The sequence below is a fragment of the Falco rusticolus genome, chromosome 8 (genome assembly GCF_015220075.1).
Source record: "Falco rusticolus isolate bFalRus1 chromosome 8, bFalRus1.pri, whole genome shotgun sequence".
In the NCBI taxonomy this organism is placed as follows: domain Eukaryota; kingdom Metazoa; phylum Chordata; class Aves; order Falconiformes; family Falconidae; genus Falco; species Falco rusticolus.
In genome coordinates this window covers 57,782,524-57,809,908 of record NC_051194.1, presented here as the reverse complement: position 1 = coordinate 57,809,908, position 27,385 = coordinate 57,782,524, and the positions used below count along the sequence as shown (strand labels likewise).

General features: G+C 41.3%; 1 protein-coding gene across 9 annotated transcripts in view; it reads left to right on the top strand.

The window, feature by feature from the left end:
• Window positions 1-27,385, top strand: part of AGAP1 (ArfGAP with GTPase domain, ankyrin repeat and PH domain 1) — a 382,678-nt gene that overhangs the window by 123,059 nt on the left and 232,234 nt on the right. For 6 of the 9 annotated variants that reach the window (XM_037397858.1, XM_037397852.1, XM_037397859.1 and 3 more), the window contains exons 3-5: window positions 8,172-8,259; window positions 8,977-8,988; window positions 26,029-26,114. In XM_037397858.1, the coding sequence (XP_037253755.1) occupies window positions 8,172-8,259; window positions 8,977-8,988; window positions 26,029-26,114 (186 nt within the window). The remainder of the gene's footprint in view (window positions 1-8,171; window positions 8,260-8,976; window positions 8,989-26,028; window positions 26,115-27,385) is intronic. The other 3 variants (XM_037397857.1, XM_037397854.1, XM_037397860.1) reach the window with 1 other exon arrangement.

Genomic DNA, 27,385 nt, shown 5'->3' with positions numbered 1-27,385 from the left:
ATCTCACTCTTAATAGTTTTTCACAATTTCTTCAAAGGACCAAATGTCTTTTCTCTCTGCTAAATGAGTGTAACCAAATTTATACCGAACAACAACAATGAGAAAGAGTATTTTGAAGGTTCCCTTAGTGAATCAAAACCTAAATTTTTATTATAGGAATGAACAATGATTTAATAGCTGCTTACAATAACTTTTCCCTTGGCTGAGCCATACTCTGTATAGGTGGAAGAAAAGGCAAAAAAAACCCAGACTGGGGGAATGTCCCAGGTTTGCCCATTTAAGCATTACAAACATGGAGGCTGGAGATAAAGGCTGAAACCTCCTCATAGTGGATGTCAAACTGGCGCCTTGTAAAGCCAGCAGCACAGAATTGCGGAGGCCAGGTCACTGGGATGGATGGTTACCACGTGGAAGTCCAGATTTAATGAAACACAGTCGATTTCTCAAACCCTGCAAAGTTACTGTGGTACCCAAGATAGAGAATTCACTAATACCTTTGGTAGGCATCTGTGCTCAGCTTCTGTTTTCCAGCTGTAACTGGACAAGCCGCTCCTATCCAAGCACTCGTCTGCCAAACAGCAAAGTGAATTGGGCAAAACCCCCTGAGTTTAGGAGTGGGCAGGTGGGGCCATGCTTCATTCACTAGCCCGGTTCTTATGCAGTAAATGTCTTTTTCTGAATCCGAGTTGATAACAGTGTTTACGGAGGTGAGAGAAAACATAGGTCAAACTTTAACATTGTAAATACACCTACACAGAATTAGAATTGCATTTTAATTGAAGCAACTTCCTCACGACCACAGTTATGTTTCTGTTCTGATTTCAGTAGCGCACAAGGGAAGTAGAAGAAAAATATGTAGTCATGGATGGAGCTATGTAGTACAGGAAGGGTCTGCAGAGGGTCACTAGATTGTTTTAACTGATGGTGTAATTTGGAAGACAAATATCTCCCAAAATACCTCGCAGAATAAAATACTTAGATTTTAGGACTGGAAAGTGTTGGTTGGATATGAGTCCAGTCCGCTGTGGTGTTAGCTAGCTTATGCTGGGGAGGATCTAGAGAGGTTTGGTTTGCTCATCCCTTCCCCTTCTCCTAGCCCTGCTAATTGACAACACTCACCAATAAACACAGGGCTTGCAGGTGAGACCAAAGCTGCAATCGTTGTGTGTGGTAATACAGAACACAGGCAATTGCCAAGCATTAGGTAATGGTCTTGGGGGACACTCGCTCGTTGTGATGCCACGGCTGCGTTACACGAATGCTTGCCTTGGGTGTCTTGCCCTCGTGTTGTCTGCACCGGTGGCAGGGAAATCAACTCGGGCTGTGCGGCTGCTGTAGAGAATTGATTTTAAGTGGCCAGCATGCATGAGCCTCAAGATTACTGTCCTGGGTTTCAGTTTGTATAATCCTGGATAAAAGCAGAACTCTTAACATTACAAAAATACTAATTTGATTATACCACTGCAAATTATTGAAGCTAGCAGCACCAGCTGTGGCTGTGAACCTGTGCTCTGGCAGGAATGGCAAATTGGGAGCTCCATCTGAAATCTGTTCTGCCCTTGCTGTACATCTGCCCTTGGGAAGGGACTGGTGCAGTGAGTCATCTCCGTGTCATTCCCCTGCTTCCACCCTCATCGTCATCACTTGCTTATGACTGAGGAAGGAAAGGGCTCTGTTAAAAGCCAGACCTGCCTCTGCCACAGCTCTATCATTGCGGCCACCACTAAGGGTAACTGGGTGTGTTACTTTGGCTTGTGGCTGTGTTGGGGATGTCAGAAGCATGAGAATTGTTCACTCCCATCACCATCAAGTGCAGCAGTGCAGGTGGGGAGATGAGGTTTGATGTTGCAAGATTATGAAGAAGCCCCAGCTTTAGCTGCTTGAGCAGGCTGTACTCTGCAGAAGATGGTTAGTAGCTCTTTGCAAGAGGTTGTCCTCGCTGTGGAGGCTGGGATGTCCTCCAGTTGAGGTGGTGGTTTGATTTATTTGGCGTTTTTTTAATTATTTTTATAGTGGCTGTTGTTATACCCTTAGGCTTTACAGAAGTTTAAGAATAGAAAGAGACTCTGAGAAAGCACGCAGGCTTGCAATGAAGAAAACCCAATGGATGTATTTTCTTCAACGTGCTTTTGAGGAAGGAATACCAGTCTTTCCCTCTGCCTCCTTTTAACAATACACATGGGGCTTGATTTCTTTCAAGTTTTCAGAAGGGTGTTTGTTTCTTCTGATCAAATATTGCTACAGGGTTTTGCTTATGGACGTTGATGCTTCTGTTATGGACAAGAGTATGCTAGGCCAGCTGGGTGAGACCAGACCTGTCCCGAGTGATGGTGGTATTCCTGGATCCCGTTCATCCAAATGTGAAATAAGGATGTGTTAGGTAGCATAAAGACAAGATCTTTTTGGACAAACCTAGTTTGATTTCTTCCAAAAGAAACAGGCAAAGTGCAGTCACACTTCTGTGCTAGATAGCTTTAAACTGTGAAATGCCATCAATACCTTTATGCACTTCAACAAACAGGCTTTAGTAGGATGTGGGCATAGCAGTTTGGTTTTATTTTACAGCATGTCTGGCACATGCAAATAAATGATTCAGTGTTGCAGAAGTCAGAACTGACAGAGCATTGAGTTGTAGCCTTGTTAGCTGGATGTTCTCCTTTCTGAAGTGGGTTAGGGGGTGGTATTTTAGTTCTGTAACATGCTTCTCATAACTTTGTGCATTTCATATGTATCCATAAATAAATAGAAATGACTCACATTGTATATAAAATATGGGAGACCGGGAATATGACTGCTGTAAAAACATGCTGGCATATTTGTCATACTGTGGGGGATCATCCTTAAACAAGTATTAATCACGATTAAGAGAGAAACTGTATTAGAAGTCAGATTTTTCCAGTGTAAAGTTTATTGCTTTTAGTTTTCAGAGGTTAATAATGTGTGGATACCCAGAGCAGTGATGCCAAGCACTGCACTGAAAACAGAAGGCCTGTTCTGCAAGGCTTTAATTTCTTGTGCTGATGTCTTCTCTGGTAGAAGAGAGATGGCTGCCTTCTCTTCAAATGCAGGCACTGAGGGGAGACCTTAAGGAATCCTCTCTCTTACTAGATGAGGAGGAGGTGGCTGAGGTCTCTTGGGTGCTTTTTGAAGTAGTTGTCTAGGGAAGAAATAAAGCTGTGCCGCAAATACGGGGTTTATAGTCAGGTTTGAGGAAACTTGCTTTGGGTTTGTGTGATTTTTTTTTTTTGTGTGTGAAGGTAACATCAGTACTCTGACACAAAACTGCGTTAATGCTTTTTTTTCATATTCAATTTTTTCGCCATTTAAGCTTCTAAAGAGCTTTTGTCACTTCAGTGGGTAGTTTGAAACTAATTTAAAATATAAATCCAGGAACTTCTCTATTAAGAAACAACTGTTTGGCAAGAAGGCTCTGTTTTTGCTATATGAGGCAGTGAAGTGGTTTCTTAATTGAATTGCACATCTTGCTGCTCCTGATCAGTCCTTTCTGCATCAGTTGAGCATACATTTATATAATGCTCTTCTGGCCCATCACCTTTGTCTGTGAGTGCCTGTAAGGAGGAACGTGCGCTTGAGGACCTGAAGGGCTGTAAAATTATGTGTGCTGGTATGGTCTTTGGGATGCTTGGGGGGAATAAAAGTTGTATTCTTGAATCACTAGGTGTTTTTCAAATGTTTAGGGTCTCTAAATACAGTAACAGGTCCCAGCCACGGGAAGAGGGCTGTGGCTCCTTTCACTGGAGCCCAGGCTGATGCTTTTCTGTTGTTCCTGGCAGTTTTACCCTCAGACTGGTTACATTTTTGGCAAGGGTATAATATAAAATAGCATTAATTTGCATACATGCAGGACTAGTCGCTTGTAAGTGAAGGTTTCGGTATCTGCTGGGAAGGTGTTTGCATGACTGATTGTCTCCTGACCTAATGGAGGTGGTTTTTTTTGTGGGTGTGTTGGTGCTATGCTGGTTTGCTACAATCTAGGTCAGAAACAACTTTGGTATGTTGTTTCCAAAGGTCTGGAGCTGCTGCTTATAAAATGAAAACATAAAACACTCTTCTATGTCAGTATTTTCCTAGCAAGCATATGTGAAGCTTGCTTGCTTTCCAATTCTTCAGAAATTGTACTGTTCAGAAGGGGCCTTACCCTGGCTATTTACCTGCAGAGGTATCTTGAATCTGTTGATTTACAGATGGGATTTATTTTTTCTTGCCATTTTTTGCCCAGATTGTTGTAATATAGAGCTGGTGGGGAAGGAGGAGAGGGAGATGCTTGCCTTGGGAATGTGGTGTTCAGCTTCTGCTCGGGGGTGAAGTTGCTGGTGTAGTGGATACAGCCTGCTGGTGAGCTGCATGCTGAATAAAATAAATAGACAACTAGCAAGCAGTTAATCTCTTTAAAAATGGTAAACTGTTCGTATCTGGAAAACTGTGCCTTGATCATCTGTATTGGCCATTAAAAAAAAAAAGTTTTCCCATACTTAAGTCTTAACTGTTTGAGTCATTTTGAATCCTCAACCGTGAGAAATACTTTGTTCAAGGTGAAGGGAAAAAGGTGGGAAGTAAGCTCTTGCCAGAAAGCTGTGTATGGAAAGGGAGAGGATATCAATTTAGTGATGAGGTGTACAAAAGCCAGGCTGTTATTCACAGGATTTCCTCAGGTATTATGGTTTTGCTGTCCAAGAAATACGGAGGGTTGTTTGAACATTTTTGTTATTTAGGGAAATTTATGAGTAGATGAGCTTACTGTAGTTTATTGGCATATAATGGAGGGAAAAGTCGTTTTCTTGAGGTAGTTTGATGTTTTGGGATTAAAGAACATACACTAGAGATGGTGTTTTCTTTCCGTAATTCACCTCTCATTTGGTGTCTGGTTGAATATTGGAGATAACTGAAATGAAGTTGTGGTTAAGCAATCAGAATAGAAATACAGGATTTGGATGACTTTGCAATACTGTTGTAGTTTTTATTTGTATGTACAGGTAGAAGTCCTAACCTGTTTCTCACCCCTCTTGGGATTACCTTACCTGCATGTTGAATGGGAGAATTTGGGATCAGTGTTAATAATAATAAAAATATTAGCTAATCAATATTGTCTGTTTTCTTGTGCTATACAGGATTTTACGCCTTTACTTATTGTCCACTATTCACATTTTCTTGAATACAGCAGCTCATTTCTGTACTCATTTTTCTTTAGCTCTTGTCACTTAATTTTCACTAACACACCATATACTTTCTCAGTGCTCTTGAGAGATGAAAGAGAAATCTTGAAAATAGGGGTGCTAGAGAGAGCTGTTTTATTTCTCCTGATAGCTTGTGCTCAAAGTAAAAGATGTCGAGCCAGAACGTGCAGGACACGGAACCCAGTGCAGTCCCACCACACGTGTGCCCACACTACTTGCTCGCGGCTGTTGACTCTTCCATATTGACAAAACATGGAAGTCGTAGTTTGCGACCTCATTTTGTTATTTCTTTCTTCTGAGTAAATTGCCCAGAGGAATTAGAAAATCTGTGTGCCCAAAATGTTTAGTTGCTGGAACCAAGGGTCCTTCTCTCTAGGCTCTTTGAAAACGTTTGCTTTCAGACAATGAGTGTGGGCATCTTGGAGGTGACAGCCTTGGTTGGGTTGCAGGTCTGACCTTGCAAAGCAGGGTGTGCAGAGCGTACTGATGATTTAGGACGTCTGAGGCATCAGATGTATTCTTTGCTTGTTGGTGTTTAGCATCCTATGTGATAAGGTTTATCAGGTAGATGTCAGGCACCTGTAGAAGTTGCCCTTCTCCTTAGAGAGGTTTTCAGTTGTGTTGTTTTCTTTTCCATGAAGCTGAAAAAGTACATCTTGTTAGGAAAGTTTTTTTTCGCCTGGGTTCCAAGCAAAGCTCACTAGTCTTAAAGGGGAAAACAGATCTGATAAATGGTTTTGCCTTGGCCAGATCTGAGTGAAGCTCCGCAGAGTGTTCCCAGAGAGCGTTGTCCTGTGAAGCAGGGTCTGAGAACACAAGGTTAGTTGACCGCACAGGTGGCTGTTTGCCTCAGTGTCATATCTTGCACTTAACGTTTAGATGTAAACATCATGGTGTATATAAGCATAGCCTAGAATTTCTCTTAGTTATAAGATAGATTAGAAGCTGCCAGTATGGCATGCTGGTTTAAAGACTCATCAAAGTCATCTCAGAACCCAATAAATAGGTATGTGTTGTCCAACCGCTTGGGCTGTGGCTCACTTTTTATTTTCTTGGGACTGGTCTTCAATAGCAGCTCTGCCTACAGTGGGTTTCTTGGTTTATATTTCTTTTCGTAATTTTTTTCTTTTTTTTTTTTTTAATTACAAGCTGTTTTCTGCCTGTTCAAGTTCTTTCCTGCTAAGCCGAATGTCAAGGACGAAGCTTCCTGTAGCATTAGGCCAGCACAGCATCTGGTGTCTCTTCTTTTCCCTGCCTTTTTTTGCCCCTCACACCCCCAAGTTAGGTTGTACGTTATTCTTGTTTGCTGTTACTTTTGAAATCTATTTTGGGGTTCTTGGGGTGCTTTTTTCCCCCTCCGGTGTAGCCCACACTGTTCGTCACATTTAAAACTTATGCTGTTAGCGGGGCTGAAGGGTGATGTGAGGCTACCTTCCATTTACTCTCTGCCGACGTTTCTGCTTTATCTTAGCTGTTCTTGCACATCAGCTGTAGAGATAAAGTGGGCGTCCTTTGCAGTAATGTTATCCTTGTCTTAAAGTTGTTCTGTGTTGTAGAAAATAAATAATTGTTTCCCCCCTACCTGACTCCAAAACTGTCCTTGTGTTAGTTTAAGGTGGCACCACTCTGTTGGTTGAGGCAATTTTTAGTAAGGAGGGTAGTTCTTACCAATTAGGATTAAGAAAATGGAGTGTGCATTAATGTGCAGCTTGTTCATTCTGTCTCTCTCAATTTGGCAAGCTCTGGCAGAGCAGCAGAGTTCATCCTCTCTCCAGGGCTCTTCTGTTCTGACACGTTTATCTTGACCCTAGCTAAAAAGGTTCAGAGAGGAGCAGGCTAAGGTTTGTTTTAAAGGGTGAGATAAGTTCCCAGCTCTTCCCCAAAAAACGGAGTAAGAAGAATGTCAAGAGTCATGTTTGACAGGGAGACCTGAATGAGTGGATGCCAGCTGAGCAAGGAGGGGGAGGAGTGAGGAAGGCATTTATTTGAAACATAAGAGAGGGTATGTTCTCCAAACCCTCCTGTCCCTTGGACTGTGCAGGGCAGGGCAGGCAGCTGGGCTTGGAGCTTGCTTGCTGCAGCTCTTGGTCTGCTTTGGTTGATGGTTCAGGCAAACCGGCAGGAGTTGTACTGGCCAGCAACACAGGGCTGAAGCTTGAAAGGGTTGGCTGGTTTGGTGGTGCGGGAGTAATGCAGGCAGGGTTCACAACCCCCTCAGCCCTTCTAAAGCAGTAACAGAGAGCAAATCTGCAAGGCTTTGGCAGTGGAGCTCCTCTGGGAAGAAGAGCGTTCTGGTGCTCGGCTACGTTCTGTTACTTCTGCCCGGTTTTTAAAAAGAAATGCTAACTAACCAGCTTAACAAAACTCATGCATGCTTAAGATTGAGTACTTTTCTTTGGTAGTCACGTCTTCCCGACGCAGATGTTTGAGCATGGACGGTTTGGTTATAAACTTCTTGGTCAAGTAAGGGACTTCAACAAGTCAGAGAGGACTTGCCAGGATTTGTCTATAGCCATATAAATCATGTGTGCGCTTCAGTAGCGAGGCAACGTGAATCACATAGCGGATAGTCTGCAGAGGTATTTTCCAGAATGAGATGTGTTTATATTATATCGTGTATACATGTTCAGTGACGTGTTTATATTTTTCAGTAAAGAGGTGACAAGCCTGCTCTGAGCTTCCGGCTTCTTCCCTGCAGTCTGTATATTGCCCGATGTTCCCGCGCAGCATTAGCGGCGAGCTGACTGAAGGAGTGCTGCTAACACAAGCTCATTTTTGGTTTATATGTTGTCGCGTGCATGCGCTGCTGTAGCCTTAGCTTTCTGGCAGTTACCTGTCGGCATATTTGGAAGTGTTTCCACTCTGTGGGCTTTCTCCTCTAGTGCAGAGAAATTACTTCTGTGTGAAAATTCTGCTTGTATGTACTGCTCTTAGCAGGGATGAATTGCAGCTGAACTTTGTTCCTTTTTTCCCCAGGGGATAGTGGGTAACCTAGCCAGTGGCAAGTCAGCCCTTGTGCACCGGTACCTGACTGGCACGTATGTCCAAGAGGAATCACCTGAAGGTATGTGGATATGCAAATTTCACTTCCTCCCCCCCAAACTACATCTTTATTAATTTTCTTGATCATGCAGAAATGAATCGATAAAGAATCTGATTTGCTATTTGGGTGTTCACGGACATTTCTCCTTTAACATTCTCCAGCCTGAGATAAGTACACTGAAGTATAATTGTAGCTTTTTCATAACTACTTAGCATCCTTAAAGACTTTGGCATCCAGTATGTGTCCGCATACAAAACTTCTAGTCTTGTATTGAGAAGAACTGACTGTTTTCAGTAGTGCTGCTGCTTTCAGTCTGGCTGTTGAAAGCCACAATTACTGTATCTAGTAGTGGATTGCTGCAGAATCGGGCCTTTTGGTTTGTGATGTTGGGAGAGTAAAATAACTTCAGAAGCCTAAATTAAAGATGTAACTTGTTTCTTGTTTAATATATTAAATTTTTGGTCTTGAAGGTTTTGGTATTGTTTTCTTTTTTAAAAGATGTTCTTATGCCATAGAAAATTAATTTATATGTGAAAACTTTGTAGTGTTTAATGTTAAATCCAAGTTTATAGCTTGAAATCAAAAATATCATAGTGCCTTATAGAGGTGTATCTTACACTAAATACTTTTTTGATTATTTTTTTTTTATCTATTCTCCGTATGAACTTTTAAATACAACTCTGAGACACTGAATTTCTGGTTCCTTCTTTTCCTTACTGGCTGTTCCATTCTTTGCAGATATGGATGCAGGTAACTATACATTGTCTTCATGGCAGCTCTTGTTTTGAAGAGACAGACAGCAGTTTCTGTACTATAGCGTTTTCCCCTTGTTCTGTGTATCATTTCGATTTGTTTTCTTTTGATTTCAAGTCTTTAGTACATCTCACTGTTTTTTGTCTCTTGCTGTAGTTGTCTTTTCAGCAATAGTTTGTAGCTTCATGCATCTGATAACATTTGTTTCAAATTAACTCTTACCAAAGGAAGCTATTAAGCATAGCGCTTGACATTTTAACAGTCTGGAATTGTAGTTGAAATGGGAGGAGAGGGAGAGATGGACAAGGCTTTTTCTTGTGTAACTGCAGTAACAGTGAAGCTTTCCAGGTTATAAGCTTGCCTTAAATGTTTTTGCTGCTTTGTAGTTAGTACTGACGGGGTGATAATTGAGCCTTGCAACAAAACTGTGTGCAGATCACATTTATGCCTGCTGCTTCTGGATGCTGATAGTGAGAAATGGTTATGTGGCACGTAGATCCACTGAATACAGCGAGTCTTCGGCAAAAAGGAGTATCTCTACAGATTTCTCCTCATTTCATGAACAGAAAATATTTTGGAGTTTTTTTTCTCTTGCAAGATTCAAATTTATTGATAGTTCACAGGGTTAACTGTCCTCTTCTCCTAAACTGTGAATATTTTAGTGGCATTTCTTGAGAGTGTTTGCCATCTGTCCTCTTTGTCTTCAGGGATTTTTGTTTACAGTGCTTGAGTGACGTTCGGATTAGTTTACAAAAGCAGCGTCAAATCATTTCTTTGCACATAAATGTAGCTGACAAGCCTCACTAATGACACCATTCCATTCCATTAACAGCAGAAAAACTGGATTAATTAAGAGCTCTAATTCACCTTGTAAGGGATTGGGTCAAGATTTCTAATCAAGTTTGTATTAAAGGAAATTCAACCCATATAAACTATACTTAGTAAGCATCTGTAGTAGCCATTTGTTAGGGTTTTATTTCTTTCTCATTCAAGCAAAGTCTATATGCTGCTGTTCTACAGAAAACCGAGCGGCAGTGCAGGTGGTTCAGTTGCACTGCGGTGCAGGACTTCAGATTTTTACATTCTGCAGGGGAACACAGCTTTTGATAAATGGAGGCTACGTGTGAGCCTTTATGTTGGAGACCAATGTGGATCTTCCTTTTTTCCTTTCCTGAGGTATTGTAAATGTGCTGGATTGTTTAGCTGGATAAAGAATAGTATGTATATTAGACATTAAGGTGTCAGATGCTTGACTGTTAAAGAGAAAGCAAAGTTAACTGACTTGAAATGGCTTGCAGCAAAATTTATCAGGCATCATATAATTATTATCTAATTGGTAAAATGATGGATGCATACTCATGTGAAAATGGTGATTATGACCAGGAACTGCTACTCCTGCTATCCTTTGCCTTCTAAATTGCTACAATTACCATGAAACCTGCCGTGAATTAGAGAAGTGCCAGGTCTCCTGTAGGCCATTAAGGTAGCTTCAGCATTCCAGTAAATGAATCTTAAGTATATTAAGATGGTTTCATGTTTCTTTCAGCTCATTTCTTTAAGATGAGCTGTTTCTCTTGTTGCCTGACATCACCTTCCCACCAAGAGGAGGAATCGTATCACATCGAAGTGTAAAGCAGTTTTCTCTCATTGTCTGGCCCAACTTCTGTTTCTGTTCAGAATTAATTCTAGTCTTTCATGTGATCGTAACATGAAAACCTTTGTTTTCTCAAAGAATAAGTTTGTCTTGGGAAGAAAATTGACATTTAGACTCTTCATTTGCATATTTGACATGCACACAGCTATACTCTTCTGTGCCATGTTTTTAAATCAGATGTATTTTGATGTAAGATGACAAATTATGTATTACCCTGTGACAAGTGGGAATTTCAGTAGTTGGGGACTTGCAATTTTTTTCTGTAATGTTGCAAGAATATAGTGATGGGAAATAGGGTATTTCAGTCATCTGTGATCTTCTAAAACCTTCCAAATGCTTGGAAGAAAAAGTACCGCTAAAAAGTGTGCTGGTTTTTTACATGTAGATGAAACAAGTAAGATGCGTTCAACCTGATGTCTTTTTTTCACCTGTCTAAAATTTAATTCTGCCTGTAGGAACAAACATGGAACATGACGTGCTTGGAACTTGAGACCAAGTACTTTGCAGACCAAGGTGAATTGAAGTTTACAGGAATAGTGAGTGTCAGGAGTATTCTGTTACCTCTTCGGTTATTGTTTCCAAAAAGCCACGGAGGTGTGAAACATGACTTAAAGGCTTTTGCATGTTTCTGGTATCTCTGTGGATACCCTAATTCATGTCATGATTATTTCAGTGGTTGTGTTTTTCTAGTGAGCCTAATTTAAAAAAACCCAAAAAACAAAACAACCAGATAAAAATTGTTGTCCAAGGTGTCTCAGCTGGAATGGGGAAAAGGGAGGGGTGTTTTTTTCTCCCACCCCACTGCCACAGTAAAGTGAGATGCCAGAACATACAACCAAACAGCACCTTGAACTGCTAAATCTGTCCAGTAGGTCTTTTGTTTAAGAAAATCAAGAAGGGGAGCTGAGGTCATGTTAATGAAACCCCCTTAAATTCAAAGATGCAGAACAGCAGACATGAGACATGGGAAGAAAGCAGATCTCCTGCTGAGGAAACAGAATTAAGGTGGTGGCACTTGCAGGGGACACACAGTACAACCGAGCAGGAGGTGTCACAGCTGGTTATGGTTGTATCGTTGGTAATTTTTGAAAAGGATTTAAGGGTGCTGGTCTCCGGTGTAACATATGCTTATGAGTCTGGCTTCGAGGTAACTTGAAGCACAGGAACCTGATGGAGTTCAACCAAGGCAACTGTAAGGTCCTGCACCTGGGGAGGAACAACCCCAGGCGCCAGCACAGACGAGGGCTTGACCTGCTGGAGGGCAGCTCTGCGGAGAAGGACCTGGGGGTGCTGGTGCCCAGCACATGGTGCAGTGCCCGTGAGCCAGCAGTGTGCCCTGTGGCCAAGAAGGCCGATGGCACCCCGGGGGCATGAGGAGGAGCGCGGCCAGCAGGGGAGGGAGGTGATCTCCCCCTCTGCTCTGCCCTGGTGAGGCTCATCTGGAGCGCTGTGCCCGGTGCTGGGCTCCCCGGTTCGGGAGAGACAGGGAACTGCTGCAGAGGGGCCGGCGGAGGCTACAGAGATGGTGGGGGGAGTGGGGCATCTCCCTGGTGAGGAAAGGCTGAGGGAGCCGGGCCTGTTCAGCCTGGAGAAGAGAAGGCTGAGAGGGATCTTATCAATGTACACAAATCCCTTAAGGGCAGTGGCAGGAGGATGGGGCCAGGCTCTTTTCAGCGGTGCCCAGCGGCAGGACAAGGGGCAACGGGCGCAAACTGCAACACAAGAAGTTCCATCTGAATGTGAGGAAGCACTTCTTTACCCTGAGGGTGACAGAGCGCTGGGACAGGCTGCCCAGAGAGGCCGTGGGGTCTCCTTCTCCGGAGACTTCCAAAATCCACCTTGACCTGACTCTACAACCTGCTGTAGCAGGGGGTTGGACTGGGTGGTCTCCAGAGGTCCCTTCTAATCCTGACTGTTCTGTGGTTCTTTCCTGAAATTGGTAATTTACCTTGTTTACTGCTATTTTTCTGAGAACTGATGATTACTTAGTGGCTATCTGCTCTACTTTGGCCTTAAAATGAGGGACAGATGTTTTAAGTAGGATAATAACTAAATGTTGGGGTATATTTAAGAAGTTCGGGTTTGTTTTCTTTTTTTCGCATGAAGTAAATTTCTTTTTCTGTTCTCAAAAGTATAAAGGCCATCTAGCACCCTGACTTGAGGGAGCAAGTAGCTGTTGCAGCCAGTGGAGATTTCATCTGTCTGTGTGTGGAGGAACTTGCAATATAAATGAAAACATGGGATGTGACTCTTGGCAGTACCATCTGTTCCCTGCTTTCTAGGTTGACAGTGCTTGGGCTTCCCATTCAGTGCACAGTACAAAAGAAAGGCATTGGAAGCTCTTAGAGAGTCATTTTAGCCACTAATAAGTATCTTTTTCTACCTGTCTGTAGGTTTTTTTTAGTCTATGGAGTGGGTTTTATTCCTTATATGATGTAAGGCTATTCTGTTTCTTCTTTTTTATTTCCTTTTGGTAATTGTAGCCCATTTTAGTTCTTCCCATGGGTAGGATGTGTTGAAAGCCATTGCATTGGGTCTTTTATTCCGGTTGGCGTATTGTGGCTGTGGCCACGCTGCAGCACATGTCAGGTGCACCGGTTTGGCTAGCATGCTGCTTCTGTATTTTTTGTATTATTTTTTTTGTGGCACTGCTTCTGCTGCATCCCAAGTGAGCTACACGCTCAGCAGAGTGCCGCTGCACCAGCACCCTGTCTGTCCCTGAGGGGCAAGATACATCAAATTTCAGGTACCACTTAATTTCAGTTAGTCTTATGTGTTAAGGGCTACAGTAAATATGTTCCCCCGGTAAGAGATATAGAATAAAACCTTTAATATGTTTTCCAGAAAGCTGCGATCACTTACTTTCTTTCCAAACTTGACCTAAAAATAATTTTTAATACAGCAGCCCTCACCAAGTAACTTTCTTCAGTACCTACAATGAACAATGTATCACTTGAATAACAGGAATGTTTGTTATTAAAACTTAATGTTTATTATTAAAATACTAAACAAAGTGTCACTTTCAGCCTTACCGTTAAAGAAGAATGACCGTAATGAAAATACCATCCAAGTAAGCTGCTAGCCTGTTACCAAATGTGTGGAAATTGCATCCTGGGGGATGGATGTCCACATTTTTTCAGTTTATTGTATCTTGTAACGATTTCCATATCATGCTACTTCATCAGAGGGTAATTATGCAAGGAGGATTGAGGAAGAGTACTTAAAAGTTTCAGCTGCTTTTGTTTGGCATCCTCTTAAGAGATTTTCGTCTGGCCATAGACTCTTACATACGTATACAAAAAGTTTAAGCATAAGCTGTTAACCTAGATAGCCTTCCAGTCGGCTCCATTCATGGAAAAGGTCTAATGCTTCACTTGCTGGGCTGAGACGAATGCAAGAATGGAGCTTGTTTTTGGGGGGGCGGGAAATAATCCTGTTTTTTCTTTTTCTGTTTGCATTATGTTAACTTAAATGTTCAGAGAAGCAAGGCAGGAAAAGAATACCATGTTTTGACATTCTTTATAACTGGTTGTGCTAGGGGATTTAGCAGTGAGGTAGGGATCCCAGTTTGGTGTTTCAGGTTGAAGAGAATGTGGGAGATGCAGCAGAACTGGACAGCTTTTTCCTTCTGTAGCACAGTGATTCTTGTCCCCTTCCTCCCATGATTCGCGTGCAGTGTAATTCGTCCTTCTGTGAACAACGAGGTTCCTAAGGTTGCACATCTCTTCACAGAAGCCATTAGCTATTTTGATCTAGTTATAGGCTTTTTTTTTTAAAAAAAAAAAAATATGTAGGCATCTGGAGGCTGTATTTCCCATACAACCAAATTCTATCGTTCATGAACAAAAAGAGGATGCGCCCCAGACTAATTTTGTGTGTTTTGTTTTTATTGAGCAAGCTGGCTGACATGTGAATGAAGAGCAGAGCAATTTGTCCTCTGAATATGTACTTAAATGCTTTTATTAGGAACTTTCATGCTTTTTCACTCATGAATTCTTGGAATTCTATAAAGTCGTCATCATATGCATACAAAATGACATGTAGTTTATATGGAGACATTTTGCAACAATCCCAAGTGCATATGAGTTCAAAAAAGCAACATTAACCTTAGAGTCCCATTTTGTGCTGCTCATGCCACAAAACATAGGGAAGCTGAAATTTTTTGTGTTAAGTTCAAATTCTTGGTGCAACATCCAGAAGCTTACATAGCACTTTGTGGGGCAGCTGAAGCTATCAGACTACTTTTTTTGTCTGTAAAAACACAGACAAGCGCTGTGTTGTGTGCAGGAGACAATGACGACTTCAGCCATGTGCTTCAAAATTCTCTCTCCGTTTTTTTGTCTTCTGTTTCGTTATAATAGGATCAGCTGATTATTTTTATTTGGCATTTCATGCTGACATCCAGATATGAAATAACACTTGTCTTTTTTGATGATTTTGAAGTATTGCTGCAGTTGGCTCTCTGGGGCTTTTGGAGCCTGTCAGGCTTAGCATGAAAGAGTGTGTTTGTGTGTTCTGCAGTCTCCCCTCTCCAGCCCTTCCCTCTCCTCATCCTCCTGAGACTGCCTGCGTGGCTTAGCGAGCACTTTGAAGACCTCTCTGTTCTAGCCGGCTTTGGCTACTGTTGAAAGTGTTGCACATATAAGGAACTATGTTAATTAAAGGAAGAACTTAAGTATTTACTCTTTTCCTGGAGAGAATGTGCTGAAGAAGCAATTACCTAGAAGGGGCTTCCCTTTTAGGTTGCGTGCCTTGAGGGTCGGCTGGCCTTTAAGGTGATGTCTTTAACATGTTGCACCTTGAATACTCAAAGGTTTTGATGAGTAGTGTCTGTAGGATTTGCGCCCTTCTGTGAACAGGCTCCTCTGAAGGCTGCATCCCAGGTGAAAACTGTAATTCGGATTTGTAGCTCCTGTTAGAACTGTAGTCTCTTAATAGTTATATGAGTGACTTGGGACTGCGGTGCGCTCTTTGCTTTCTGCTGCTGTTGAGCCAGAAGCCAGTTTGGAGTGGCTGCTGCTGCAAGAGGGGCCTGCCTTCCATTTATTTTTCAAATGTAACTTCTGGGTGTATTTCTAAATCATAGCCCAATGTTTAGCTCTTGGTCTGAAAGCAGAATTCTAACGTTTCTTTGAATTTGTTTCTTTTTCAGCTCGTATTTCACTTCTTGGTGGGCTCTTCTTTTTTTTCCTTCTGTTGAATCTTTCATTGCTTTGGGAAGTTGTATTGGAAAGTTAGGGCGTAGTAGTTAGCTGACTTTATTCACAATGTGTTTAATTCTCCATAGATTTCTTTTATTTTGCTGCTGTAGCAGGCTGTCACTAGGTTTTCTGCCCGTATTAGCAATGACAAGGGGACTAAGTGGCATCATTCCCCTTTTTTCCTCCCTCTTGCTCCCTCTTGGTTCTGAGTGATACCAATATAAAAGGCATTCAGTGAAATACAGAATACAGATCAAAAATAGATTATATTTTTTTTTTTTACCTGTAAGATACAGTATGTTTTTACGTAATGACCCTTCTGTTCTTGTAGTTGAATTGGAATATTTTAGGAAGTTATTTGAAAAAACCCCAACCAAACCACACCAGAAACTGAGATGATGATAGTTTCTTTGTCTGGGTTTTCTTAGTAGATCTCAGTATGAATTTGTGTGTGTGTGCAGGCAGATTATAGTATAATCACAGCTAGCTAAGTCCAGTTTTAACTTTAGGGTTACTATTTGTAATGTAAAACTGTAATGAAAGGACAGATATTATAGAAGCTGCCTATAAACTTAAGTATAAAAAGTGAAGGGATATTTGAAAAAAAAAAAAATAGGGGGGAGAAACCTGAAATCTGTGCTTGAATGCTTATAGGAGTTAAATTTTTGGCATATCTTGGTTATGCCATTTAGGATTTCTTAGTATGTGTATGTTAAGATCTTAGAGATTACATTGGAAGCTTGTGAAGTTGAACTCATACAGAAATTTTGAGCAGATGTTGGCAGGAGGTGATTTATATATTAGATTGAAAGGTAGAATGGTGTCTGGAAGATGAAATGTGTGATAAGCCAACTTGTAAGGAACTGCAGCAAAAATGAGCTATGATCCTTTTAAGTCATGTGGCTAACTTTGTAAGGAACTTTGTTTGGAAAGTGGTGTTTTGGGGTGTAAACTTTTAAAACTTGAGAAGACTGGAAACAGGTAGGAGTATACTAAAGTAGCATCATATCCTGCCAAAAGAAGTAGGCTGCTCCTGTTTGGGTTTTCTTTGTCTCCAGCTGGCTTGATAAAAATAAAGCTTTTAAAATTAGACTTGTAGTGTATACACAGTTAGTGGGTGTGTGATATGTATGCAGCTGTCTGCACCTGCTGTCCATAAAATAAAGTAAAAAACAACACAAAAAAGCTATGGGCTATGCCTGATTTCCTATCCTTTTAGTAGTAATGGAACCATTAGTTATAAGCCCTTGTCACCCAATACTGTGGGGACAGACAGGTTCTAGGGATCCTTGGCAGGATGGTGACAGCACTGTATGAGACTGCCTTATAAAATGGTGTTGGTTATGGTGGCCAAAATACAGGAGTCGGGAGTAGCCGGATACTGGACATACCCCTATAAATGTACAAATACTTTTTTCTCTTCCATTTTAATACTTTATAAGGCATAGCTTTTAAAATACTTGAGCGCGTTCATCGGAAGAGTTTTACTGTCGGAATAGGCTCAAACATCAGACATTTATAATTGTGCCCCGATGAAATTTAAATAAAGCCGTGCGCTAAGCGAAGAGATTGTGGTGCTGGGGAGAATGCTAAATACAAGGAACAAAAGGAGCCGTGCAGGGATCTTAAAGTAATTTCAAATTGTAATTGCAGGGTTCAGTGGATGGAGCAAGTCCTGCAGGTGATGCAGTAGTATGGGTGGCTGCTGAGGCTCCTGACACTCGGGGGTTGGGGTGAAATCTGGGTGACTGTTAGAGGAGGAGGTTCCTTGCAGGTTCCTACTGGTTATTTCTCATCCCCTTTAAACTGTCAGAAGTACTTTTTTTTCACATGAATGAACTACCAAAAAGGGCATCCTCACAACATATAACGTATTCAGCTTTCATTTGCTCAGTGCCAAAGTTGTTGTATATTTATGTGCAGTAGATGTCAGATGAAAATGTATGTTCATCATGTTGAACAGATGGGTGTCCACTAACTTGTTTGTGGAGTAATTTTGGAGATGTGAGCGCTAACAGGCGGGACACAGGTGCTTTATCACTTTGCAAAAAACGTTTCAGAACTTTGCAAATTCACGGTAGAACCTTGGAAAAGTATTAAAATCTCAAACCTATTTATTGTATTTAAAAATCGTATATAAGTTGGTGGTGTGCCTTTCTTAAGAGGAAAGACAGCCATAGCTTCTTGCCAGGCCAAGTATGAAGTGACAAGTGTAATCCTAGTGTATGTGCTAAAAATCAGCGTGCTGATTTAAATATGAATGCAGTTGTCTGTATGGTACTATGGTACTGTTTCTGCTGGGTTGCACGCTTCAGTGTTACCTGACCACGTTTTTTTAAGCTCTCTCTCAAAGAGAGGGGCTACCTGTATGGCTTCTGCAGAAAAGGGAAATCCAGTGGTAGTCCCTGAACCAGACAAGTTTAATAGAGTAGACTCTCTAGTTTTTAGACAACTGCTCAGATAAATGATAGGCAGGGTATCCTGAGGTACGGGGATGCTTCCAGTCAGGAGAGTGAAATCGTATAGGATTTTAAATGCTCTGAGGGCAAACTGTTTTAAAATGCTCATTGGTAGTGTGGGCTTTCCCAAGTCCCGTTCTGTTGTTAGCTTTGCTGTTGGACTGTAGATCGCAAGGCTTATACCTAGAATTGTGGTGACTCGAGCAGAGCTTTGTATGTCTGCTGCCACCTGATACTTTTGCCTGTTTACCTGGGATCATAGTAAAATAGGAACTGAAAAAATGGTAAAGGTCTTTCCCTGGCCCTAAAGTGGGATTGGCATATTTCTCTGTAAGAACCCTCACCTCATCTCTCTTCCTAATCTGTTCTGTTAAATAACAGAACAACTCATACACTGATTTTTCTTAGGTTTTTTTTTTTTGTCTAGGTAGTGTTTGGGTTTTTTTGTTGTTTGTTTGTTGGGTTTTTGGGGTTTTGTTTTTTGGTTTTTGCAGGTGCTTATGAGCTCTTTTCCTTCGGTCTTGATCTTCCATGTAACGTAATGATACAGGGAGTTCTGGCTGGGGCTTTGTAAGCTGCTGGCGACATGAGGGCTAGGAGGAGCTATCTGCTTGTCTGTGCTCCACAGGAATGCTTGTCTGAAGTGCCATGGTTTGCCATCCTGCCCCATCTTTCTGCAGCTGGTTGGGCTGCTCAGGTGGAGAATCTCCATTTGTCCCTATGGTGCTGCTTTTGTTTTTTCCACTCATTAAGGTCGTGTCGAACTGCAATTCAATTTTCTAATATAATTGCAGTCCCTCCTGCTTCATTATCTAGAAATTAAATAGCCTGTTCCTTCCATCTTTGAGGTTATTAATAGAATATGTGCATGAGACTTTAAATTCCTGCAGAAACTTGCATTGGTATCATACTTTGAGTAATTTGATGAGTACCGAGCATGGCTTACCTCTACAGCTGCACTCACATCACAGGAATTTTATTAGTACTGGGCTTCTCTAGTTGGCTTACAGGCAGTATGCCACTGACTGTCAGAAGCTTTATAAACATAACATGCATATATAAATGATATGTACAATATATACACACACATATATATAAAATATATATAACATGCACTACTCTTCTCCAAGTCCTGCCTCCATATATTGAAGGAAACTTCCTTGCTCAGAGGCTGGCTCTTTTTTTTTTTTTTTACTCATCTTGGTAGTTAACTGATCATTTCTCCTTCTGTCTGAAATATAATATTGGATGGGAATCTCGGCCTGTTTGCTGTATTTCTGGCTTCTTCTCTTTTTGCCAAGCTCCTCTAATGGAGAGAGAATCTGCTCTGGAAGTATTCCCTCCTTGCACCCAAATGCCTAATAACTGCATTTGTGTGTGATAACACAGTGTTGGCTCAAATAAATGCTCTTTCCAGACGGGTCTGTGAAGCACCACATTTTCTTTGTTTCGTTTACATGCTGGCAACTTGTTTAAAGATAACGGAAGCAACTGCAGCACGTTTCATTCTAGCTGGCTGGTGTTGAGCCAGGAGTGGGTTGCAGCAGGGTGTCACCCTGTTTCTTATTTGTCTAATTTGCAGTCCTAGTCAGGCAGTTCAGGACGGCAGTACTCTTATCTCCTAAATTTTCTACTGCTTGGAAATGAGACCATAGACCTCTGCAAAAATGTCATCCAACATAACTGCCTCTATTTGTCCTCAAGATGAAGCCTCCAACTGTCCATTTTCTATCTGATCATATAAAATGACATTAAATATGGTCTCTGGTTCTGTGCAACTTGAGTAGCTAAGACTTTATTTTGAAGTGTAAACTTTATTTTCGTGAACACTTAAAAACTTAAAGTTTAGTTGATCTTAATTCAAATCACCACCAGGTTTTGTGGACCCATCAGATCTGGCCCTTCTGTGGAAGCACTGCAAATTTCTTAACGAATGTATCTCAGAATTAAGTTGTTAAATGTCATTGCAGCCACCACTAAAATTACAGAAGTAAAACTTCCTTTCATGGAATTACAAGTTCATATATTAACGCTTCCTTGCTCGTTTTTATGTAATGATAGATTATCTGTACGATGTAATAATATTACTTTCATGCATGGTGCCTGTGGGTGTACCTGGCTTTAATTGGGTATGGCTTGGTACGTCAAGGAGAACTCTTAACACAACCCGTGATTTTATCCACGTATTTCCCAAAATACATCATAAACCAGTGGAGAGAAGCAGATGGTGGGTTTTGAAAAGCTCGGTCTGGGTCGCTTTGTTGGTTTGGTTTACCCGGGTGCTTTGTTGGGAAGGCAGTGCAGTTGTCTGCTGCAGGGACAGTCTCGTGCGAGAGCCATGGTTCCCCAGTCTTGGCACTTCTGTGGTTATACGCTGAACCGCATAGGTTTCTGAAGTATTGTCTAGCGCAGTATTTGCATTATGGAAATACCCAAAAGCTAATTTTACATGTGGCTGAATGATAGTCTGAGATAGCTGCTCTGCTGCTAATACTAATAGGAAATGACATCGAGCACTGAGCACAGCTTGATTTGGTAAAAAATTTAATTTTAATGCTTCTTGTGTAATACACGTGCTTTCCTGGGAAATGTTGAGGAAAAACATTTTTTAAGTAGTTTGTTTATATAAAATAAAAATTGGGTAATGATGAGCTGCAATGCTGGCACTGGTTTACCGGGCTATTGGCAGTTGTCATTATTTAGTGCTTCTGCTTATTTGCAAAAGATCTTGTGAGCGTTTTTTTGTTTGTTTTCTTTTTCTGAGCGTAACCAACAATTTTCCTATATTTGGTCCTGATATATATGTGTGAAAGGGGGGAATAAATGACTTGTTTCCCTGAAGAGGAGCCAGGTTCTCAGCACTGTCATTTCTATCTTAAGGGCAAAAGAAGGAGAGAATCTGTGTAAGACAACTGACCGCTGTTGTCAAAATTCACGTGTCATTTGGAATATAAAATACAGGCTTTTGTGGCTGCTTCAGTCTTACCTTCTGTCTCTCCTCTGCTGCCCGCTCCTGCCTGCCCTGCCCCCGTGGTTATGGTACACGCTCAGCTGCTGCGTGGCTTTGTCATGTGGACAGCCCCCCAGATTTATCTTATGTGGCCAAATACCTTCGTCCCTGTGGCAATTTGCTAGAATAAAGAGCCTGGTGAATGCAGTGGAGCCTGGGGGTACAGTATGAAAATCAGCGGTTGCTTCAGTGAGCAATTAGGCAGTGAAACAGCGATCATCAGCTAGAGGAAGAGGCGGCCAGGCTTTCATAGTCAAATGAAAACCTTCATCCATGGAATTCCCAATGTAATACAAAGCTTTCACAATACGGAGCACCTCTGATTACCAACGTATGTGGTATTTAAAACGGGTATCAATTTTGACTGAAGGACAGTTCTGTGCTACTGCGGAGTCAAAGCACTAACCTTTGTAGGGTGACATGCATAGAAATGAGGTTAAGCAGCTTTGGTTGATTCCCTCAACCTGGTATTCTGACTTGTGCTGGGTCTTTAGCTGGGGTTGTAAAGCACTGATGCACAAAATTTATGTAGCTTTATACTGGATCAAAGCTGTATTTTTTTTACGTGGAACGTTTTATGGTAAGAATTTGGCCTCATGCATGTAAGAGACTTGAATGGTTTTAGGGGTTGCATCAGAAGCACTGCTCAGCATCTTCTGGTGGGTACTGTGTGTGGTTTATATGCAGGAGTAGTATTTGCCACCTTGTGCAAAGTCTTGTACGTGTGTGAACTGGTAATGATTTTGCCCTGGAAAACTGGGAATAACGCAGCGATTTATAAATACAGAGATTTAGAGAAAATAAATGGCATACTAAAATTCTCCTAAATTAAAGCTTCCACACAGTTTCAGTGATTTGTTTTTATAAAATTGCTGTGACATATCATGAAAACAGTTTCCAGCTCCATCTGTCTAGCTGCAGAGAGTTAGGTATTTGCTGGCATGTCTTTTGTACAGCTTTAGATACGGGGTTGTGGCTGCAAGTAAACGTAGTTCAGCTGTTGACTGCACGCCTTGCACATCTCTGTGCTTTGACATGTCTGTTTGGACATAGCAGGAGCAAACGCTCTGTCCTTCAGAGCTGTGGTCCAGGCTGCCAGTCTTTCTCTTTCAATGACCTCCTTTGGCAGGTACATAGAGGAGGTGAGATATTCCCTCATTAAAAAGCTGCATGTGTCATAATACTGACGGGACTAGAACAAAGCTAGCTACCTCCCTTGGGACTAGTGCTGTGGGTTTTTGAGCTCATCCTATAAATTAAGAAGGTCATTTCTTTGTTTTCAGCGTCATCACTTTAGACGGTATTTTGTGGCTCCATCATACACAGACACTTTGAAAAATACAGTGGTATTTTGTAGCCATGGGAGACTCCTTGACTTCTTTGACAGGTTGTGGTACTGCGGTATTCGAGCTGGCTGATCTCACTAATTCCTCTTTCCTGATGGCCCTGTGATGCTTTCCAAAGATGTATTACTAAAAAAAAATATCTAGTCCAGGGTGAACCATCCCAAAATCGCTGCCCTTGCACTGCTTTTACTTGCCTGACCTGGAGATGGGTCACGTCAGGGCTCATGGAGTCAAAGGTAGAATCGGCTTATCTGTGGTCATAAGATTAAGGCGAACAGCATCCGCAGGGGAACTGCATAGCCTGGTTTCATGTGCTGGCAGAAGTTTGTATATTCTTCACTGTTTATTCTTTTGCTTGTGTCAATTCTTGCTATTAAGGCATATTTTCTCAATCTCTGTGCTATGTAGTACTTAATTTTATGATGTGCTCATGATAAGGGCTCTTTAATGGTGTAGAAACATAAATTAATAGGGATCCATCCTGCTTTGATCTGAGATTTGCATAAAATCTTATTTGGGGGATGAGCGTGAGTCTGCTGTTACATTTCTATATCTTCAGATTTGATTTGAAACGCATAGTACAGATTGGAAATGCAGGGCATTCTTTTAAACGTTTTGGTTGGGGAATTTACTAGATTTAAACAATTCACCATGAAATGCCTTAACCTGAACAAAAATAAATGAATGCATGAGGATGTGCCAGGAACTAGTGTGTATTCTAGATAACAAGGATGCCCAGCTTTTTAGGGTAAGGAAGCCCCTTGAATAGATCTGAATTGACTGGATGCTTGTCGACTGCGGCACTGCTCTTCCAGTACGACAGACGTGGTACAGCACATCAAGATTTGAATTTAATACTAGAAATAAAAACACATTAGCGGTGTACTGAGCTCTGCATGCAGTGTTTTGGGGGGAAGGCAAGGAGCAGATATACAAGCTGGTCGCTTAGTGTAGGTTCCTATAGGAAGAGGGCTGTTGGATAGATAACTTTGTGCCATATTTATTACATATAATACGCTTCCCAAAGCGGCTGCCACAAATAAAATCATTAGTGACCATGAAGTGACTCTGCAGAATAAATTTTTTAGTGCTCTCGTTTGTGGTCTGTGTATATACGTTTTAATATGACATCTGTGGATGTATTTTTTTTTTCCTTTTTCAATTCTGCACTTCAGCTTTTTATTTCACCTTGTCTGTACCTTCTTCATGCCTCTGAGGACTGTTTGAAGATACAGTGAGACTTGAAAGGCGTCCTATTGACAAGAGGGAATAATGAGTTGGCTCTCAAATGTATTCAGTTCATGGTATTTTATAATTAGCTGTGTGAACTTTCAGTGTTTAAAAAAAGGAAATAGGAAATGGCAATTACGCAGGGCTTTCACTCTTCAATCACATATATACTGTATTTCCATTGTTACTTACAACTTTAAAGGGTGTCTCTGGAGGGCTGTATGTTAAGTAATTCATCTTATTTAACACTTCATTGTGAAGAGTATACAGTTAATTGACAGTGTATAGAAATAATGATCTGGTTAATAGAAATTCAGTTCCTGAGAGCTGAGACTATTTTCCTTTAAAAGTTTTATGCTTGGTTTTGATTGTTCTCTTCAAGTTCACTAATGATAAATATTTATCTGCCGCTTGATCTTCGAAGGCAAAAATGAAATTCAGTTTGTGAGCAGCAAGATAATTAAAATCTATACATAGCTTTTTTACTCCTTTGCAATTAAACAACCAGAAACGTGACAGTCTTAATTATTGCATGTTTGGTACTGTTAAGCATTCATAATAGGATGGGTTTGGTTTATTTAAAAAAAATAAACCAAAGCAAAAAAACTCAAATGAAAAACAGCACAGAAACGACCACAACAAATCCACAAACCAACCCTCCTGTTCTTACGTCTTTTATTAAACATTAAATGTGTTTAAACATGCTTAAATATTGTGCATAGCTGAATTGTTGAGTGATCTTGATTTGAAAGCTGCTGTAATGGTTGGGCTGGGGGGATGGTGGGTTTAAGCCAGTTTGTTTCCCTAGGGCTAGCAATTTTTGTGCAAATGTTTTGAGGATCAGCGTTAGCCTGTATGTGCTGACTTACTTGCTTAGAGAGCTTGTTTAGAGAACGGTCAGTCGTTCGCTCGCCTATCGCATGTTTAAATGCATTGGCTTTGATGGTGTGACAAGTTCTGAAATAAGTGTAATTGGGAAGTGGGGTTCAAATCGGAAATAATTCCAGTTAAAAAATTAGATGTGAAGAAAGAAGTTTAGGGTGTGTTAATAGACATGTTTTATCTTAGTCTGGTAAGTTCAGAGGCGAGGCGGTTGGACGATGGTTAGAGACGGAGGCCTTGGAGCCTTTGTGCCTTAGGTGGGGAGATGAGAGTGGTTTTGCTTCCAGGAGAGGAGTCTAAATGCAACCCAACTACTTAGGCAGGCCAAGTTTGCTAATCCTGGCTTAGGCTCGGTCACACCAGAAGCTCTAAATGTGATTTGTCATTATCTGAAGTCCATCACGAGACACAGCAGGATGCCCAAAATACGCTTAATCCTAAAGGAAAGCAATCCCAGTTCTGCCCTGGGGTCATGCTTGGGGTCCCCGTGAGGCCATCGGAGAGAAGGTAACGGTGCAGCTGCACGCCCCGGTTTGGTTTCTTAAGTTCAGTGCCAGCTCTTTGGTCCTCACAAGCACTCAATACTCTACATCTTCCTGAAATAATAGGATCAGGAATAGAATTTGGCTGAAGGCTGTAAGTCCATTCTTTTTGTCTGGGTCTCCATAGCAGGTCTTTAATTCATCCCGCTAGTAAGCAGCACGATGTTCTCTGTTAGCGTAGCACATCTCTAAGAAGGTACCACCATTGTAGTTTTTTTTGTCTAACATGTGTCTAGTATTTTCCCCTAACTGTGGTTTGTGAATATAGAAGTTTCATTTTCATAACATTACATGTGTGCTGTAAGAACTGGGCTTCTCTTGAGGAAATGCGAAGTCACACCAGAAATTTATTTTAGTTGTAATACACGATACTGTTTGTATGCAACTGTCCCATGTTTGCCTTTCTCAGAGATACATTTCTCACCATTGTATAAAACAAAGGCGACTCTCTTGGAGCTGTTTGTATCAAAACTAAGGCCACTAATGTGGGAGTTAGTGTTTATAATGCAATGTTGATTTTTTTCCCATATTAGCCTTATTCTTAAAGGATGTGACTTAAAGTAGTTTCTATGTATATGCGTATGAAGTTACATTCACAGTAGTTCATTAATTTGCGAAAGATCTTAAGGACGCCTCTTTTCCACAAGCGAAGCCTTTTTCTGTTTTGTATTTTTTACTTTTCCTGCCCTCTAATGAGTTACTTTGTGTGACAGGTGGGAGATTCAAGAAGGAAATCGTGGTTGATGGACAAAGCTATCTGCTGCTGATCAGAGATGAAGGGGGGCCTCCGGAGGCACAGGTGAGCACTGGGGAGAGCTCTTAGCCTCCTACCACCATCTTTTTTAAAAAAAACCTGCCTTGAAGAGAACTGGCTTTGTTTTGATCTTTCCTGGGGCCTTCTCATTTTTCTGCTGGGAAAATAGATACATCTGCTTTAGGTGAAAAATACTGTTTTGACAAAATACCTGGGATTTCAATTACAGTGTGAAACTGTGTAGTAAAGATGTACACTTAACTTACGTTGGATGCTTAATGAGTTGCATGTTACAGTGGTGAGTTCTTTTCTGAGTTAGAATCTTTAAATTGTTAAAATACGAAGTAGAGGTGCGCGCAGTGACACATGTACTTGTGTACAAATCTTTGCATTCCCTATTGCTTCCACGTTTTGCTCCTCGTGCTGTTTCAGACTCAGCTTTGGGGGTTCCAGTTCAGCACCATTGAGTTTTTGGATTTCTGGCTTGGTTTCCCTATACGGTGCATTACCTCCTTGCCTCGTAGAAGGTGACTCATTGGGATTTGCCTTTGAGAAGACACTTGTGGGTTTGTGTGCTTAACTCTGTTACTCTGTTCTGAGTGAAGCATTTGCTTCTGTGATACTTAAAATCAATGGACCGTGCCAGCCTGTCTGCAGGCAACATCCTTGTCTTCAGGCATCTTCCCTGTCTCCCCCTCTACCCCTTCTTACCTGGGCACTAGCGTTGGCTGCCACTGGCTTTCCTTTGCTCAGCTGTTTGGTAGTGGATCAGTTTCAAAAAAAAAAAAAAAAAATCTAGCAGCAGGAACTGTGCTATTGCCAAACAGCTGAACGGGAGCGGTGCCAGCAGCAGCAGCTTGTGTTTCAATGCTCCAGTATTGCTCATTAGCTGCAGGAGGACTAGAGCATGGGGGAAGGTGCCCAGACAAAGGAGAAGAGAAAGGAGGTGGAGGAAACGGAGACCAAGAGAGACATCCTGGAAGGAAGTTAAAAGAAAAACAAAAAATTAGTGTCACTGACACATCTGCAGCCGTGTCAGGCAGGAACTTAAAAGTGGTTCTCTGTTTGAGGCTGTAATTAATTTGGCTGAAGTACACAACAGTTTCTAGACCCTGATGCTTAGAGAACATTCATTCATATAAAAACATATATGCCGGAGTTGTAAGTGTACACACAGCAATCTAAATATTTTTCTGCCTGAAGAATTGGTTTTGCAGAGTTGGAGCTAAATGCAAACTAACAAACGGACACAATGGTTTGCTTTTGATCTATGTTAGGGAGATTTGAGAGTTTTAATTGCTGTTGTGGCTGAGATT